The 20274-nt window shown below is 46.9% G+C and overlaps 1 protein-coding gene across 1 annotated transcript in view; it reads right to left on the bottom strand.

Annotated features, from left to right (window-relative positions):
- Positions 1-20274, bottom strand: part of LOC144817674 (gamma-secretase subunit APH-1A-like) — a 75988-nt gene that overhangs the window by 33789 nt on the left and 21925 nt on the right. Inside the window, exon 3 of the mRNA XM_078674405.1 lies at positions 4170-4292. Within this exon, the coding sequence (XP_078530531.1) occupies positions 4170-4292 (123 nt within the window). The remainder of the gene's footprint in view (positions 1-4169; positions 4293-20274) is intronic.

Here is a 20274-nt window from a genome sequence, read left to right on the forward strand (position 1 = left end):
GCCGGCCGGCCAATCAGAGAGCGGGCCGACCGGAAGTCCCGCCCCGCAGCCGGTGTCCCTCCCCCGGGGCTCCCGAGGACGAGGGAGAGCCCCGGAGCACAGCGAGGAGCCGGAAACCGAAAGAGAAGTGTGGGGATTGCCCCTGAGGAGCGGGAGCTCTCGAGGAGCCGCCACACGGAGGAGCTGCAGCACCTTCCCACAGAGAGCCGGTGAGTGGAAAACCGGCTGGGGGAGCGGGAGGGTGGAGCGAGGTCGCGCCCCCCTGTGCTGTACTAGCTTTGTGGCCTTGGGGTGCTAAAGCCCCTGAGAGGCTCCAAGGGTGCATTTTTGGTGAGAGAGCGGCCCCGGCAAGCAGCGGGCCGCTCCCCCAACACCGGGCACAAGTTCCAGAGCCTAAGAGAGACTCCAACGCGCTGGGTGGTGCTAGTGAGGTCCTGGTTACCAGTAGTTACTGGTTGTGTGCACTATTTTTATATTTTGTGCTACAGTGATTTACATTCTAAGTGCTACTTCTAAAAGTGCTGATTCCTGACAGTGGTCCAGGTGGCCCTGTCTTGTACATATCCCCTGTAAATTCTGCCCGTGCCTCTGGCACATTGTAAAGTGTGTGTTTTTATCTAATGTGTTTTGGTGTAATACAAAGGCTATTTTTCTATAACCTTGTGTGGAGTTTCCTTTGTGGTGGGTCCTGGGTGTTGTTGCTGGGGTGCGTGCGCAAATACTTAACTCACATCGCCTCCAAGTTTAGCCTTGCTGCTCGCGCCACGTTACCTAGAGGGTGTAACTCCCTTGCCCTGACTTGGGAGTGGTGGTCTCTGACTGACTTTGGCGAAAGCCCTGGCCAGCCAGGGGTCCCATTTCCAACATATTCCATCCTCTATAGTATCCCTTACTGGGTGAGGTTTGGTTGGCCTGTTTGTAAGTAGAGGAGGTATTGTCAGCTTGGAAGCCTTTTGATGCACCCCTATAGGAGGAGCGACGAAAGGAAGGTCTAAGGGCCTGTGTTTGCAAAGCGCCCATTGATTTTGACGTATCCGTGTCTTTTTTCGTTTTTTCCAGTGCACTATCTACATTTGGACAGAAAAGATGTTGTTGGTCAAATGGCTGGTTTAGTATACTGGCTTGTACCTCTGGGTTGAATCCCGAGATTCTTAGCCATGCATGCCTACGCAACAGTACCCCTGTATTTACTGCTCTAGATGCTGTATCCGCAGTGTCTAGTGCGCATCTTATGGAGGTATTAAGTTATAACCTTGCCCTCTTGTATTAAATCAGCAGACCTAGTCTTATATTGTTCTGGCAGGTGTTGCATGAGAGACTCTAACTCATCAAAATGGGCTCTGTCATATCTTGCTAACAGAGCTTGATGTTAGCAATCCTCCATATGTTGGCAGCTTGTGACAGTGTGTGCTTCCCTGAGGCATCTAGAAGCTTTGATTCTTTGTCAGGGGGTGGAGCATCCCCTGTTGACTGCGAATTGGCTCTCTTTCTCGCATTTGACACTACCAGCGAATCTAGTGGCAATTGCCCCTTAATATACGCTGGATCCGAGGGAGCCGCTTTATATTTCTTTTCCAGTCTGGGGTTAATTACCCTGGCCCTGACTGGGTCTTTAAATATTTCTGGTGCGTGTCTTACCACTTCATTCAGTATTGGCAGTGTGGTAGTGGTTTTAAGTGATGTTAACAGTGTGTCCGTAAGGAAGTCTTCTTCTATTGGATCTGTATGCAGGTCTACTCCATGGAAAGTAGCTGCTCTATGGATGAGCTGTGTGAACCCAATGGTGTCATCTGGTGGAGATGGCCTAGACGGGTATGCCTCGTCTTGTGGTAGATCTGGTGCATCTGGTGCATTGTAATCTTCCCATGGGTCACCTGATGACCCAGCCATATCATCTGGGTCATCCATTTGTTGATAACTGTGATGAGAGTATGTATCCCCACAATCCTCCTCCTGTGGTATTATACTATGTGTACTAACTGGTGAGTATGCAGGAGAAATATCTAGCATTTCTACTTGTGGTGAAGGAGGTCTTGTGGGTAAAGTCTTAATATGCTTCTTTGGAGGAACAGGATATATTTTAGGACAGTCTATTCTCCTCTTTTCAGGCACTGTATATATTTGTCCAGTTTGTGGGGGAATTTTCAGAGTCTTTTGCCTTACATCAGGCTGGAAAAGCTCTTCTACAGGTAAATCTTTCTTCGGCGTCGATTTATGTTCTTTGGAGTCGTCAGATTTCGTTTTTACAGTGTCTATTATCTTTGGAACGGGTCTTGCTTTGGATTCCGAAGATTTATCATGCTTTTTTCTTGAATCTACACTTTTCTGATCCAAAGCTTTGGCTGCCGAGTGTTTAGACTTGTCCGTTCTTGGTGCTGAAATGTGTTTCGTTATGGAAACCGCTTTCAGGTCCGACTTTTTAGGTACCGAAGTAGTTTTTGTTTCGGTAAGCCTTGGAACCTCTTTCAGTGTCGAACTTGGTTTCGGAACGTCTCTTGGTGCTGAACTTGGTTTCAGTTTCAGTTCGGTAACCCTCAGTATCGAAGGGTGTCTTGGTGCCAGTGCTGACTTAGGCTTAAGCAATTTCTGTTTTTCGGGGCGGACGGTTTGACTCGAGCCCGAGTCGACCGGAGGCTTTTTACCACTCTTCGCTGCCGAGCCCGAAGGCGGGGCGTCTGACGTTTTCGATCGGTGTGCACCCGGACCCGAAGGTGGGGGGGAACCGAAGCCTGTCCCAGAATGGGGAGGTGAACAAGGTCGACGCATCCTACTCACGACCTGTTGACCAGCTGAAAGAAGATCATCATCTTCGGATCGATCCTCGGCTCCAGAAGCGGACTCTTCTGCCTCGGAAGCGACGTCTTCTTGCTGTTCTTCAACGTCTACCTCGCCCGGTGCCTCGTCTATGATGAGGTCTGGTGACGACGAGGACTGCTCAATAGCTCTTCGAGCTCGATGGTCCCTGCTTGTCTTTTTGGACCGGAACGAAGCGCAGGCCTCACAGTTTCGACTCTCGTGCTCTGGAGACAAGCACAAGTTGCAAACCTCATGCAGGTCGGTGTGGGGAAACTTGTGTCCACACTGAGGGCACTTCTTGAACGGTGTTCTTTGCTTGAGCCAAAGGCCCAATGGCGCAGTTGGGCCCAACGGCCCAGACGAGCGCTGGAATGGAGAAGTGGATCCTCTCTTCGACGCAGGCAACCGGAATCAGTGTCGAAGACGATCTTGATATTGTAGATTGATTTATGGATTGGAAAAGAGATCGGTAACGGGACCGAACGATGAACACATCCGAGCCCGATGGCGGAAAAAAACAATCCGAGGATGGAGTCGATGCCCATGCGCACTACAGTCTAAGGGAGGAGTCACCCAGCAGACAAAAGACTCTTCCAACACAACAACAAAGTGTAATCATCTGGGCCCACCACCGGATGGTGATCTAATGAAAAAGTGTGTGGTCTGCAGCCCATATGCCTCGAACACTGGTTTTTGGATCATTTATGGTTGACATCAAAAGCATTTTATCTGATTTTTCATAGGGGTTTTTAGAAATGATTTATTTGCAATGTATAAAGCTTCTGTTTAGTTTGTATAATGTGAATTTAACGGTTTTTATATGGCAGAAGATGATATTTAATAAGATGATTTTTAATCTGAATGGTTTTATGATGTTTAAAGACTAAGATTAAATTAAACATTTTCTTGACTGACTGACTGGCAAACATCTAGTTCTTTGGCAGTATCTCAAGATGAAGGCCTCTGCTATATTCTGCACTGCTGGCACTGTAGCTGAAGCCCCTTCAAGCTAGGGCTATACCCCTCTATGTTCTATAAGGCCTGATTTTAGCTTGCTAAACCCCCATAGTCTTGAAGTCTGCCTCCCGCCAAAACGTCTGCTTGTCAGTGGCATCCCTGGCAATATTTCACCGATACCCAACATCAGCCCGGATCATCAGACAATAGACTTTGGCACGCCATTCGGAATGGAAGGTGCAAGGTGTCTTTAACCCATGGATAAACAAAGCAACAAACAAAAGGTTTTAAACAATGTTATCAAAGCTGAAAGGTGGCGTGAAACCAGATCTGGGCCAGGAGGACCTCTGATTCCACCAAGATCACAAGATGAGCCTGAGAAGAAAGGGTGGGTAAAGCCACGCATGGCGTCCTACCTGAGGTCAGGAAGTAGAGGTTGGAGTCTCCGTAGATTCCCACCGTTCCTGGGCCCATCGCTTCCACCAGGATATTAATCATGGAGAAGGCACCGCTCATGATACCAAACCCAAGGCCGGCCACTGTTGAGAGAAGGACATTAGAGATATCAACCCACCATCACTCTCCAACCTGAAGATCATCTGAAGGGGATAAAATACTGTGCTGTTTCTTACTGTTTTTATGACATTTGTTTCAGTAAGTGACTTAATGCAGTGTTTTTATGGTCATAAATTACAATGCGATTGTGAGAAGTTGGCCTGAAATGCAGTGCTCACTATTCTAGTGATCACTATGTATCATTCCAACAACCCTTATTGATGATTGGTTGTAAGTCAACCTGATAGACCAGCTATCCTAGTAGCATGGACACGTGCAGTCTTTAGGCTAAACTCTAGAGGGCGTGTTAAGCCAGCTGTTTTACCATCACATTTACCCCTTGAACACCAAGTGAAAGGACACCACACAAGTTGTTATGAAAATAAAGTATATTTATTTATAACAAGACTACCCTGGCTCTTTATGAGTCAGGGAGCTAAGCACACAACAAAACTCTTAAAGAAATACTTAAAGTCGCACAATTTACACAAATGCCCGAGGGGCACGAAAAACCATATACTATCCAAGTGGAATGCGAAATTACTAGCAGGTAAGTACTACTCTCATAGACTGTAGAAACGCTAGGCCTACAATGCTGAACCCTTAGATTAGAAGCAGGAGGCCCAGGGACGTCATGTGCAGAGTGGGAACTCTCACGCGTAAGGCGGGACAAAGTCTATGGATCCTAGCAAATGCAAAGTTAGTGTTCTCGGGCGAACCCGACTAGGTAGGTCAAAAACGAAAGCGGATCTAGACACTTAGAGAGTTGGTCTACGCTGGAGCACCGGGGTACTCGGTTTACCTAGCCCAGGGGCTGCGGCTGCATAGGGTTCAAGTGTCGTCGGGTTTCTTCGTTGACGAACCAGGAGCCTGAAGTGGAAGTTGCTGGCAGGCGACCAGTGGAGATGTTCCGGTCTGATCCAAGGGCTGGATCAGCTGAAGAAGGATACCTGTAAGCAGAGGGGACCAAGTTCTGAATCACTAGCCAGTGATTAGGTGGGCACCAGGATGGCACCGGACGAGGTCACTCAGCCAGGTGAAGAGGTGACACTGGATTCTGCTGCTGCACGGACCAGGGCGCTGATGTCGACCAGGCTGGAGGTCTGCGAGCTGTCCCACGTCGGATGTCTGCTGCTGGCGATGCTGGATCCGGTGAAGGAGACAACAAGCCTTGGCTAATGCAAGCCCACGCGGTGACACAAAATGGCGTCTGGGGTGGACCAGGAGGGTCCTAGGAAGTTCCCCTTCAAGAGGAGACAAGGGCCAGTCCAGAGGAGCTAGACCAGCGGTGAAACAAACGTAGGACGTCGTCTGGAGGGTCACTAGCCAACGGGCAAGTGACCTGGACAACGCGGTGAGCAGCAAAGAGCAGAAGGGCCCCACGCAGATCTCGTGGATGCAAGGGGGCTGAACTTCGGTGCTGGAGCTGCTCAGGGTCGGGGCTTCTCTAACCCCAAATCACTTGGTCGAGGGTCACTCGGTGGTCGTGCTGGGCAAGCGTCGTGCAGTCTTGAAGATGGCTGGTCCCTCGAGGTCTCGTCACACCCACGAATCACAGCTGGGCTGATGATGCAGGTAGAGGTCAGAGGTGCCAGGGAAGCCGGTTCTCGTCGTGCTGGGCAGTCTTGATCCGGAGGAGAGACTTACAGCAAACCGCGATGCTTGAATGGTGCCTGCTGCTGCAGGGTGACTACTCCTTAGCCACAAGGGAGAAATCTTGAAGAAGAGTCTTGAGTTCCTTTCGTAGAAAGTCGGTTCAGGATTCAAAGATGATCTGATTTGGAAGGGGGCCTGCTCCTACCTTTATCCTGAAAAAGGGGGCTGGCACGCCACTAAGTCCTGCCCTATGGGTGGGACTAGGAGGGGGGTGGTTACACCCCTCTCCTTTGGCGGGATTTTCCCCAGAGCAGGGGCTGGAGTGCCCCTGGAACTGGATCAAGCCGGCCTATGCAAAGTGAGCACCGGGGTGCCACTTGCAGTCACCTTCCTCTAAAGCCCTGCCTACCTGGGATACACAAAATCCTGTCTGGGACGGTGCTGGCACCGCCCCTGACAGGAAACCCTTTGTCCAGGCCTCCGTTTGCTGGAAGGACTCCCAGCAGCAGGAGGGCAGACTTGTGTCTCGGTGGCAGCATCCATCTTGTGGAGCTGAGGCTATGTCTGACTTTAACCGGGGTTACAGGTTACCAACATGTCTTCTCCCTCTAGAGGGGTGGAATGCTACCCCCGTCGCCAGAACTGGCGAGGGGGTAGTATTCCAAAGCGTATGACACCTTACACGACATGTTTAGATAATGTCAGACCAAAGTTACCATAACCGCGAGGATTATAAGGCACTTATGTATATGGTCTGACGCTATCATGGAAACGGTCAATGGATAGATCCCGAAGGCCGCAGACAGGCTCAGCTCATGCCAGAGCACTATCTCACACGATTCCAAGCACTCTGCCTCCAGGATTGTTAAGGCCTGCCATAGGAGTGACTGATAGGAGATCTGTGTTTCCATTTTAGGGTTAGATATAGGTATACTATATCTAAAGCAAAGGGTGATTACACCACCTTGCCCCAGCTGTCAAGCAGCCATTTGTGTCAGTTTTGGATGGCCAGCCAGGGGTGGCATAATACATGCTTCAGCCCCTGGTAGGCCCTGGGTACACCTATGCCCTGGATACCTAAGGTATACTGTACAGGGACTGATAAGGTGACTCAGTATCCAATTGGATATGTACCTAGGGTACATGGAATCCATTTTAACAGAGAGAGCAGTGGGCCTGGGGTCCTGAATAGCAGGGCCTCAGGTCAACTAAGTCAGAAAACCAGCAAAACACCAGGCAAAAAGTTGGGGGCAACCATAGTCAGGGATCTACCTTCCTACAGCGATTTTTTATTGTTTTGACTGTATGCCTTATATACTTGTAATCGATTAGGCGTCCTTTAAATTGTGCTGTTCAGAGTGTTAAGCCGCTCTACAACATGTTTTGTTTTGCTTCAGCATTGAAGGTTATTGGTTGCCTTGATTTCTAATGCATTTTGGACTCCTTTGTGGGTGTGGCTCTGAACCTGTGTTACCAGATGCATCATGTTGTGCAGATGACCTAGGCCTGTCTTGCTCCACCATCGGGTTCGCCTTGCTCTAGCATCGGGTGGGTTCGTCTTGCTCTAGCATCGGGTGGGTTTGTCTTGCTTTAGCATCATGTGGAAAAGTAAATTTTGTCATGTTCTGTGTCCCTACGGGTCATCCATCATATGTTATGTGTGCATGACCAATATGCATATGTTATTCCCCATGTCCGATTAATGACGCAATTATAGTTGTGTCCACCTCTGGTATGTCATTTTCCAGTCCCCGTGAATACTACGAATACCAGGCCTATGTAAAGCTACGTTGCCACGTTTCTCAGTGTGCACGTTATTTCATTATAAAGTCCCCGTTTCTAGGCCTCAAAAGGGCCCGGACATCAGATTCAGCTCCTGTCTCCTGAAGCCTCGCTGAGGAGTGATCCAGCCCCCACCTGTATCCTCGACCTTTCACTTACTTCCTACCTCGCAGTGCCCGGTGCAGCTTGGCTCTGCCTCTGAGTCTGCCAAGACTATGTTATGATTCCAGTTATCAGTTTAGTCCTCCTTCTCTGCATTCCTAAGCTACTGAACTGCATCAATAGTTTCCGTCATTGTCTAGCCTATGCGGCTCCATGTTAAGAGAAATACTGTATTTAATGGTCATTTAATATTCTTCATCACGCACTACATGTAGAATAAATGCATGTTCTAGTCTTAGAGTCAGTTAGCTTTTCCCCTCATGACTTCTAGTTTATATCAACATGTTCCCTAAACATTAGATACCAGATAGGGTTTAGGTACATGTCCAGGGGTGTGGAATTTATTAAAATATCTACTTGTCCATAGGACAGGTAGCTTCCTAAATCTACTTGTCCTGTACAAAATCCACTTGTCCCTTTGGTGCCATCATGTAGCGCCATCATGTAGCGCACCATCAAAAATTGGCAGCGCTCATTATATAAGAGCTCGGATAATAGCTTCTCTGGTTATGTCAGCCTCATAGTATAGAAGGATTTGAATACTAGTGATTTCCTTATTTTGCCTCTGTTCTGCAGATCTACCCATTCATCCTTTCATTCACCCACTGATATCTAGCATTTCACCTTTACATTGGCTTCCATGCATTCTTTCATCAGCCTTTCACCATTCTGTTTGTCAATTCATCCATCCGCACATCCATATCCAAATCTACCCATCCAACCCCAAACATATCCATCCACCTCAGCCATCTGTCCATCCTTTCCTTCACCCATTCTTCCGTTCATCCATCAATTTACCCTTTCACTCTTCCATCCTTCCGCTCATCCATCAATTTACCCTTTCACTCATCCATCCTTTTACTTACTGATCCATCCACCCTGCAATCCATCTATTTTTTCACCCTTTCCTTCATCAACATATCCATCGTCCATCCCCCATCCCTATCATCCATCCTTTCACTCATTCATCCATCTAGGAAGCCACACTTACACTCATACTCACTCATCTATCTACCCTTTCACCCACACATCCATCCTTTCACTCACTCACCCTTACACATTAATAATAGGCCTTTGTCTGCCGAGCTGCAGACAGAAGAGGCTCATCAAGAGCTCCACCTCCACTGTAGCTGCTAAAGCGAGTGGTTCACGATGCCCTTGGGGCCCAATCAATCCTTCCAGCTCCAAATCTATCATTCAAACTCATCCATCCACCCTTTCTTCCATTCATACATCCATCCATCCGCTCATCCATCCATCCACTTTCACCCATCCATCCACCCTTTCACTCATCCCTCCATCCAGCCATCCTTTTGCTCTTCCATCTTTCACCCTTCCATCCTCCTTTCCACGCCTTTCCATCAACCCTTTCACTCATCCCTCCATCCATCCTTTTGCTCTTCCGTCTTTCACTCCATTCATCCTCCTTTTCACTCATATTCATCCTCATTTTCACTCATATCCATCCTCCCTTTCACTCCTCCCTCCATCCACCGTTTCAGTCAACTATCCACCCATCAGTCTATCCATTCTTCCATCCATCAATCTATCCATCTTTCCACCCATCAATCTATCCATCCTTCCACCCATCTATCTATCCATCCACCCATCTATCTATCTATCCATCCATCCACCCAACCATCCACTCCATCAGCCATCTACCCATCCATCAGCCATTCAACCACTCTTTCTCTCATGCATCAATTCAACATTTTATTCAACCATCCATCCTTTCACTCATCCATCCACTTTCACCCCATCTTTTCACTCACTATTTCACTCATCCATCAATTTGTTTACTCATACATCCTTGCATCTATCCTTTCACTCATCCATCCGTTTTCACCCCATCCATCAATTCATTCACCCTTGCACTCATCCATCCATCCATTCTTTCACTCATCCATTCTTACATACATCCTTTCACTCATTCATCCATGTATATATCCATCCACCGTTTCAGGTTAATTATGAACCTTTGTTTGGACCTGCAGAAAGAAGAGGCCCATTAAGAACTCCACAGCTGCTGTAGATGCTACAGCGGCGTGTTAAGATGCCCCTGCTGCACGCACAAAGTGAGACGAGAGGCCCAGTGCAAGGAGAGAAATGAAGGTGCGCCTGAGGATTGCATCAATTCCACATGGGCAAATTTATTAACTAATGTAAGCCCTGGATGCGGTAAAATATGAGAGGCCAAGGGGAGCAGGTCAGGGTAGTCAGAGGGGGCAGCAGAGGGGGGTGGGGTGGGGTTAGCAAGTACAGGCACTGAGTGAAACGTACAGGCAAAGCAAAGTGTAAAGGAGGGTTGTGCAGGGGCTGCACGAGAAGGGAAAGCATGCGCTTTATCTTAGGACCCCGGAGGCGAGGGTGAGGAGGGATCTTGGGGCTGATTTGAGGCCCAAGGGTGAAGCACAGAATAAAAGGCAGGGGGTCACAAGGTTAAAGTTAGAGCAGGAGCCATGAGGCCCTTAAGGCAGCCTCTTACATTCCAGTGATGTCTGTTCTGGAGCTGCATCTCGAAGAAAATGAAAGGACCAGGGGAGGGCCTGAAAGCCACACAAGAGCCTCGGGGAGAAAGCAAAAGACTGTCTACTTGTCCTTTGGACAAGTTAGAAATTAAAACCTCTTGCCCTTGTCAGAAATCTAGATGTCTCGGGCGTCGGGAGATAGGAATTCCCCACCCCTGATGTCGCTCCGACCCTCCAGACTTTAGTCTCTGCTCCTAGCACAGAGTTCATAGCCCCCAGCTTCTCCTAGTAACACGTCATTGCCAGTTTGCGCGCACCATCAGGTTAGAGGTCCCGGCTCCTTAGGTAGCCCCCTCCTATGTTTCCGCCCATTCATGACATATTCTGTTACGTTTGCATCACATGTCTGAGTTACACCTTCTTTTTACTCTTATCTTTCGCGACTGCTACGCGTCACGCCTCCTGCTCCACCCACTGCTACGCCTACTGCAATGTAATGCTATGTGTTTGCGCTATGTATATATGCTCGTGTATTGTTATTAAAAGTTAGCGCGCTCATCCCAGCCCCAGCAGCTGCTGGGCCCTGTCGCCCTGTCATCCTATTCCTATGCAGGTTGTCCTGTTCCTGTCCTTATGCTGTATTAAACCTGCAAAACTCCTACTACCTCGAATCTTGACTCTTATTTATTGAGCTATCTGTTATTCATTCATTCATTCAAAAATAGATCCGGTATTATTTATTTATATACCACATAATGGCGCCCGAATAGGGACTTGCCCTTTCCCCACGCGTCGGTGAAGCCACGCCGACCCCCTGACCCTCTGCAGTCGTGACGGAACTCTTCTGCGCAGTGGCAGATATTTCTGCTCAAGTATCCCTCAGGCCCACGGAGGAGACGGAGGAGGCGGTCCAGCATCCAGACGAGACGGTGGAGGAACGCGGCGAGTCCCGACCAGAGCCCAAGCCAAGAGTCCAAGGTCCGAGGTATCCGGAGGTCCACCCGTAACTGAAGTCCGAAGTCCGAAGATCGTCGTCGTAGCAGTCCAGTCCAGTCCGAGGCCTTCCGTTCTTGCTGCCCGGTGAGTACCGTTACTGGGGTGGTATCTAGACAGGGTCAATTTAATTGACTCTGGTCTGTGGGTTGGTGGTACACAGTCCCACAAACGAAGTGTCCACTTCGGTGGATGCGGGTCCTGACGTGTCTCTTTAAGAGACCGGTAAGTTTCGTACTGTTTCAGCAGTGCATCTAGTTTCTGTTCTAGTCAGTTCTGTTCTCGAGAAATTTCAAGTATTTTCAGGTGGTATTCTGTTCGAACTGTTATTTTAAATGTTTTTCATGTATTTTAATGTCGTGGTATGAATGGAGTATAAGTATCGTGTTCATTGTGTATTGTATTGTGTCTAGATTACAGTTCAGTCATGCCCATATTTTCCAAGTTACGTCAGTTAAAAACTAGAAAGGGTCTGCTGGAAGCAGCAGTTCCCGTCCCGCCTAGGGACAGTCCAGGTCACTTTATGTATCAGAAACATGGCATAAGTGCCATATTGTATCTAGATTTATGGGTAGAGTATACCAAACAGTTAGAAGAAAAGTATAGATGGCCCGTATCGGGTACATGGGATGCCGAGTGCATCATGCGAGTAGAAGAAACATTATGGAAAAAGAAAGCCAGACAATCACAGAAAGACGCCATCGAGTTATGGCGCAAAGAAGCTCATAAAAGAACCGAAAAAGAAATCAGAAAGTCAGAACTAAGTAGAGAATCCCAAGAACGAGCCCAAGAAAGAGAATTAATCGAGATAGGTGAACGAGTTAGAACTGAGCAATCAGACAGACAGAGGAATGCCCTCATTAAGGGTATGTATCCTCTTCTTGCCGAGGGCTTGCCAAAAGCGACCCCGGAGGCATCCAGTAACTTTCCGCCACCACTAGTTCCGACCAAACTACGTCACAAACCGACCGCAGCTGATATTTTCATCTCGTCCTATTTGGACGACACAGTCCCAGAATATGCAAATCCTGTCCGCACTCCGCCCCAGGTAATTCCTGCTCCCCCAGATACCGGGGTGCCCTTAACAGCCCCCCCGGGTCAGCCCGCCATACAAGTCCAGCCCACGTTACAATTACCCACCCTGCCAGGACGAAAAGCATCAGTTGATGATTCTAGTCTAGGGGCCGCAGGAGGAGGTCCTCCCCAAACCCCGCCGCCATACAAGCGTTTATCAGCACTCGAATTACATGCTCAAGCATCACAGCGTACTCCCAAGAGTAATAAGTCTGTCGCAGAAATCAGGCAAGCCCTTGGCGAATGTGTCTATGACCCAGTCCCAGGCCAGAATAATATGGTTTTATATTCCGTACGCGTAAGGAGAGTGACCGAGTATCTAGTCACCCTGCCGAATATGAAAGAAGATCTAGACAGGATATATCCGAGATTCAGCGTATGATATTAAAGTTCTTAATTAATTGTCTAATAAGAGAACAAGATTACCCGTCTAAAGATCCGGCAGAAATGAAAACTCTGACAAAGTGGAGTGATAATATAGCTGAGGGTAAGCACAATACCATTAGTGCCATGGAAAGTATGTATAAGAAAATCCGTAGAGAGATAATAAAGATACACGAACAACGTAAAGCAGCACAAGTAAGCGAGAAAGAAAGTACCTCTGATCCTGAAGAGGAAGACGACGAGAATACTGCCAGAATAGCGTATGTAGGAAAACCTAGATTTCCAGATCGCCATTTACGTCTAGAACACAAGTCAACTTTCCATCATTCAGCACCAGAACAAGGTTCCCTAGAACAAGTATTTCAAGCTACCGATCACATTCTGAAATCACGAATCGGTTACAGTGAGTTAAGTACTATGCATGAACAGGAACTAGTCCGATCAGCAGTCAGATGGATTACTGATTCTACCACTTTTCCAGACGAAATAGTGGCACAAATGTTTCTGAAAATGCCCCCAGCCGAGCAACGACTGGTGGGTATGTATATGATTCAGCACCTCATTACTCTGTATGAGGCTCAACATTCTGATCCAGGCCCGTTACATGATATCTTGAACGAGTTACTCCAGTACAAATGGAGAGGTCTAGGTACCGATTTAATTAGTGTCATTCTAGAACAGCGTCACAAATATAGAACATTCTTGAACCCGCATTTTGTTCATGTCTCACCCCCAGAAAGTAAATCATTCTACATAGACAGACAGAATCCGTTACGAGAAGTCCACCCAGTCAGAGGAGCGGGTGGCGAAATGCAGCGAGTGTTTGTATACACTCCGATCACAAAGATGGAACTCCTCGAAATGAAGAAATTAATTCCCTGTCATGACAAAGATCCAGCAGGGTTCCATAGAGAATTAAAAGACATGCTCCGTATGGGAGAATACACTTACCCAGATATCATTAAAATGTTAAAGGTTCTGCTGCCCGCAGGGGTGTATGAAAAGCTAAAGGAAAAAGAATGGGAGGTGGGAGAGAAAAAGATAGATTGGGCAGTTCTAGATGCAGAAGATAAGATACGTGTACCAGGTACTGGTCTTGGAGAGAAATGTAAAGAATTACCAGAATTATTAATTCAAGTTTTACCCAGATTATTAACAACGAAAAAGGAAGACTGGGATGCAATCTCAGCCTGTAAACAGAAACAAGATGAAGATATTAGTGATTTTTATTCTAGGTTTGAGAAATGTTTCAGTATCAACAGTGGTCTCAAGACAAGTAGTGAGTCATACCCTCACCTTTTCGTTACTAAATTAGTCGAGAATTCAAGCCCACAAGTTAAAAACCGAGTTTTGAAAGTCGAAAGCACCTGGCAAGCAAATACTCCGTCCCAGATGCTCCAGATGCTCCAGTACCACCAGAATAGAATCAGGGAAGAGCAAGAACACGAGAGAAAACGTATGAAAGACACGAAAATGAAAGTACTAGTTGCACAATCTGTTCCTCAAGACAGTCAGAAGAGGGGTCCGAATCAAGCCAGTCATCCTGCAGCTCCCGTTAAAGGGAACTGCAATTATTGTAAACAGCCAGGTCATTTTATAAATGAGTGTGCAGTCCTGAAACATAACATAGCTACTGGTAAGACTAAAGAGAGACCACGTTCGCCTAGACAAGAACAAGTTTCACAGACTCCTCAGTCACAGAATGCACCACAGACAGTTACAGCACCGCAGCCTATCGCTGCAACACAGCATGTTACATCGCAGATGTACCAGTATGCACAGTCTGAGTATCCAGAGTACCAGCCATATTCATGAAACAGCCTAGAGAGGGAGGTAGGCTTGCCTCTCATCGAGATACCTGTAGATCAAGAAGGTCCCTATGTTCACAGTCAAGTATTAGGGAAAGACAGAAAGTTTTTGATTGATACAGGGGCAAGTAGGACCACAATTAGTCATGCCGAAGTTCCAGGGGCTCCGCTCTCAGGCTCAAGAAATGTTTCCCTTGGATTTTCAGGAAAGCCTATCGTAAATGAGATTTCAAAGCCAGTTACTCTAGAAGTAGGTCCATTGTCCCGCACTACTGATCTGTTACTGACTAAGTCATGTCCAGAAAATCTATTAGGCATTAAAACACTGAAAGAGTTAGGTGCAGTTATATGTTGTTCCCCAGAGGGAATACGTCTGTTCCTACGTGACTTTAAGGGTCACTATGTATTACGAGATTTTGATTCCAGACTGTCCAATGTTCCGCAGCATTTATGGGCGCAAGGTCCAACTGATGTAGGTTACATGCAAATCACACCCCATCGTGTGACTCTCAAACCAGGTGTAGTGTTACCACGAATCAGACAGTACAGATTGCCACCTGAGGCTGTAGCAGCCTTATCCAAAATTATAGACGAGCTCATGGCTCAAGGAGTAGTTGTAGAAACTGACTCCAACGTATGTAACTCTCCGATCATTCCAGTCATGAAACGTACTGATCCAAATGCACCCCCAGTATATCGATTAGTGATTGATTTACGGGAACTTAATAAATGTATTATTCCTCAGTACCCAGTTGTCCCAGATATCTCTTCCCTATTGTCAGCCATTGATTCCGAAGCCACGTTCTTCACAGTAATCGACCTTAAGAACGCATTTTTTAGTGTTCCTATTCATCCAGACAGCCAGTTTCTTTTCGGATTTTGTTTAAATGGAAGGAGCTATATGTTCACACGCGCTCCTCAAGGTTTCACAGAAAGTCCTAGTATTTACAGTCAAGCACTCAAGAGACAACTAGACAATATTCACATGCCAACTGACACTGCCCTGCTCCAGTATGTCGATGACCTACTGATCACAGCCCGTTCTGAACGTGCTTGCGAGCGAGCGTCACTGACGGTTTTGTATTTCCTAGCCGAGATGGGGCACAAGGTGTCCCCTTCGAAGCTTCAATTCTGTGTCCAGCAAGTGGTTTACTTAGGACACTTACTGTCCAAGAGGGGTAGGCAGTTGACACCAGACCGTATCCAGTTAATAGCGAGTCTTCCTCAGCCCAAGACCCAGAAGGAGGTACGTGCCTTTATCGGCCTTACTTCTTATTGCAGACAATGGATTCCTCAGTATGCATTTCTAGCCAAGCCACTGATACAGTTAACGACACAGGAGGCAGCCGTATCGACTGTCCTCCCTTGGACATCTGAACATACACTTAGTTTCAACGAGTTAAAGAAAGCTTTATGTCAAGCTCCAGTTCTAGCGACACCGAACTACAGTAAGCCTTTTACACTTTTCGTCACTGAACGTGAAGGTACAGCATTATCTGTTCTCACACAAGACCAAGCAGGACAATACAAGCCTTGTGCTTATTTTTCTAGCACACTAGATCCAGTCGCCCAGGCGTTGCCTGCGTGCCTCAAGTCAGTTGCAGCCACAGCACTAGCTATCAGACAAAGTGATTCCATAGTTTTAGGACACTCCTTGACAGTACAAGTCCCACACTCCGTGGAAGTTCTTTTAAACCGAACACAAACACAGCACTTGACAATTGCACGTTTAACAGGTTATGAATTGACACTGTTTCAGCCACACATAGAAATTAGACGCTGCAACATCCTGAATCCTGCTACACTGTTACCATCAGTTAGTTCAAATCCTGCCGCACACGACTGTGTGGAAGTAGTTAACATTACGACAAAGCCAAGACAAGACCTGACAGACATTCCGTTACCAGATCCTGACCTGACACTTTATGTGGATGGTTCATGTATGAGAACTAGTACAGGAGAACTAGTCGCCGCGTATGCAGTGACTACTGACACCGAAGTTATTGAAACACACCGTATTGATACCCTGTCCGCTCAAGCAGCAGAGCTAGTTGCTCTGACACAAGCCTGTATACACGCCAAGAACCTGAAAGTTAATGTTTACACAGATTCACGTTACGCATTTGGAGTTGTACACGACTTTGGAGTGCTCTGGCAGGAGAGAGGTTTCATGACTTCTCATGGAACCAAGATTCAGCATGGTTTCCTTATCCAAGCTCTGTTAGATGCCATACACTTACCGACATCTATTGCTATCATGAAATGCAAAGCACATACGAAAGTTACTGACATTATTTCCCAAGGTAATGATCTAGCAGATCGCACAGCCAAGCTTACAGCACAGACTCCAGACATTCAAGTTAATCCGACACAGACACATACTCCAGATCCGACTACATGTATGACAGTTAAGGACCCTACTCAAGATGTCATAGATATCCAGTTACATGCTACTCCCGATGAAATCAAGAAATGGTCTGAACAAGGGGTCCAGACAGATCAAGGATGGTTAACAAAAGGTAGAACCACATGGTTTCTCCCCGACTCTATGGTTCAAGTCATCATTAATACCGCACATAGTCCAGCACACTTAGGAGAAAAAGCAATGTTAGACAGTATCCAGAACATTTGGTTTAACAAGCATTTACGAGCTGCAGCCAAGCAGAAAGTCCGTACCTGTATGATATGTTGTCAGTTTAATCCAGGTAAAAGTGTCCCGGTGGAACAAGGTGGTTTCCAGCCTCCTGACCACCCTTTTGAGGTCCTCCAGATGGATTATATTCAGATGGAGCGATGTCGAGGTTTCAAGTATGTTCTTGTAGTTGTATGCGCTTTGTCCAGGTGGACAGAAGCCTATCCAGTCCCCGATTACACAGCCGCGACCACTGCCAAGCAGTTGGTTCGTGAGTTTTTCCCTCGATATGGACTCCCTAGAGTCGTATATTCTGATAACGGTCAGCCATTCTCATCTGAACTGATGAAGCACGTTTCCCTGTTGTTAGGGTACCAGTGGAAGTTTCATTGTGTACGCCATCCTGAAGCAGCTGGTCTAGTCGAGAGACATAATCAGACTCTGAAAATTCGAATTGCCAAAATATGTAAAGATAAGGGTGTGGACTGGCTAGTAGCTCTGCCAGTTGCTTTGTTTTATATGCGCATGGTCGCACATTCCAGATCAGGTCTGTCCCCGTATGAGGTCGTTTTCGGCCGCCCCCCTAACATGTGGGGTACTCCTAGACCCCGAAGTATTACTGATGTTTCATGTAATATGCTGACAGATTACCTAGCTTCCTTGATGTCTGCCCTCAACTCATGTCGTTCACAGGTTGCCGCCGCATTTCCAGACAATACCGAGGTGGCACCGCATGAAATCATTCCAGGTTCGATCGTGCTCGTCCGGAACTTTGACAGATCAAGTCCGCTGGAGCCACGTTGGAAGGAGCCCCGTCAGGTCCTCCTCACCACCCGTACAGCTGTGAAATTGGAAGGACGCCGCGGCTGGGTGCACCTTTCGCACGTCAAGAAATTCTACGGATTAAAGCCGGTCTCTAAAAACATTTCCCAGGATATCAAGACTTGTCAAAACATTGTTCCTAAGGACTGTCCCGCAAATGACATTGATACAACCCCTCCCCTGTTAGAGAAAACTCCGCAGCAGGAGTATAAGCAAAAACTCCGGTCTAGTAAAATAAGTCAGTCAGTTTGATTGTATAAGTCCTCCCCTAGGTGAAACGGTTAGACTGTTTCTGACATGTATAAAATAGACCCCCATAGTGAGAGAGTCAGTCAAAACTCAATTCGATGTATCGTTTTTCTAAGTTTCATATTATTTCTCAGCATAATGATTTCCTGCACTAGTTACGCATTTTTTCTGTGTTTTCCAGTTCCTCATGTAAATAAGCCTTCTAATGTTACAGCAGAGCACACGTTTAGTGATCTGCCCCCTCATGAACTGTCCTACCGCCTCGCTATGCGTAACAATACATTTATCCGCATGTTACATTACTCACACCAGACCCGCAATGCCACTAATTGTTGGGTGTGTGGTCGACTCCCCCCTTTCCAGACATCGAAGGGAGTTCTGCCACTCTTTCCTTATCCTTTTTCACATAATGGTTCATGTGGAGCATGGTCCACGTTAACGTCATCCTTAACAGATATGTCTTTTCTTAACAGTACATGTTTCCCAGACAAGCAAGGTCTCCCCCACAGAACAGGTTTAGATCTAGAAAATGAAGTGTACAATTTAGGTAACTATTCTTCGAATTTCATGGTCCTGAATGTTCAGTCTGATACTACTCCAGACTCATCTGCTATTTCAGTATTACCAGTCAAAGGCGAATTATGTGTTCGTAATTATGGTTCCGTACGTGTAGGACATAGTGATTGTACTACTATTATCCAGTATAGTGACAGTGGGAAATCTATCTTTAAAGCTTCACGTCATTCTTATTTTGTTTGTGGTCAAACTGCATATGTTCGTCTGCCCCTCGATTGGGAGGGAACCTGTTACATTGCCTTCCTACTGCCACCTGTTTTCCTAGCCCCACCTGACTACCATAGGAATTCCTTCCTAGTACATACTAGACACAAGAGAAACCTCCCGATTGTCGATTATACTGAAACTGCTGCAGAGCAATTCATTGATATTGATAAAGGTGTGTTCCCTTATTTAGGTACAGTTGTAAACAGTAAGCTAATCCGTAGGTTAACAAGAACCCTTGAAGCTGTAGTAGATGAGACTGCCTCCGCTCTAGGTAACTTACCCGAAGAGCAATCCTTTATGAGAATTGTCGTGCTCCAGAATCGTCTCGTCCTTGACGTCATACTGGCCGATAGGGGCGGGGCCTGTAGAGTCCTCGGATCCAGTTGCTGCATTTTCATTCCAAATAACGCGCCGTCTGTTTATTCAGCTATAACCAGACTCCATAAAATTGCCCATCTGTTACACCAGGATCCAGGCACCTGGACATGGTCCGGTTGGTTCTGGAATATAATTTCCGCCTGGGGATGGAAAGTCCTGTCCTTTCTAGGTATCGCAGTAGCGATCATATTCAGCTGCTGCCTCTGTATACAATGTGGCCCTGCGATTTGCGGCATGTGTGCTACCTCTTGTATTCCTAGTCCCAAGCCCCGTTCTAAATCCCGTTCCAAGACAATTCGAGATGAACAAATGGTACTGTATGAAATGATAGATGGTATCATGAGTATTGATGTTTCCTGATGGAAACGTAGTGACAAGGAGGGAATGTGGAAAAGTAAATTTTGTCATGTTCTGTGTCCCTACGTGTCATCCATCATATGTTATGTGTGCATGACCAATATGCATATGTTATTCCCCATGTCCGATTAATGACGCAATTATAGTTGTGTCCACCTCTGGTATGTCATTTTCCAGTCCCCGTGAATACTACGAATACCAGGCCTATGTAAATCTACGTTGCCACGTTTCTCAGTGTGCACGTTATTTCATTATAAAGTCCCCGTTTCTAGGCCTCAAAAGGGCCCGGACATCAGATTCAGCTCCTGTCTCCTGAAGCCTCGCTGAGGAGTGATCCAGCCCCCACCTGTATCCTCGACCTTTCACTTACTTCCTGCCTCGCAGTGCCCGGTGCAGCTTGGCTCTGCCTCTGAGTCTGCCAAGACTATGTTATGATTCCAGTTATCAGTTTAGTCCTCCTTCTCTGCATTCCTAAGCT

This window comes from Lissotriton helveticus, chromosome 2_1, assembly GCF_964261635.1.
Source record: "Lissotriton helveticus chromosome 2_1, aLisHel1.1, whole genome shotgun sequence".
NCBI classification, from domain to species: domain Eukaryota; kingdom Metazoa; phylum Chordata; class Amphibia; order Caudata; family Salamandridae; genus Lissotriton; species Lissotriton helveticus.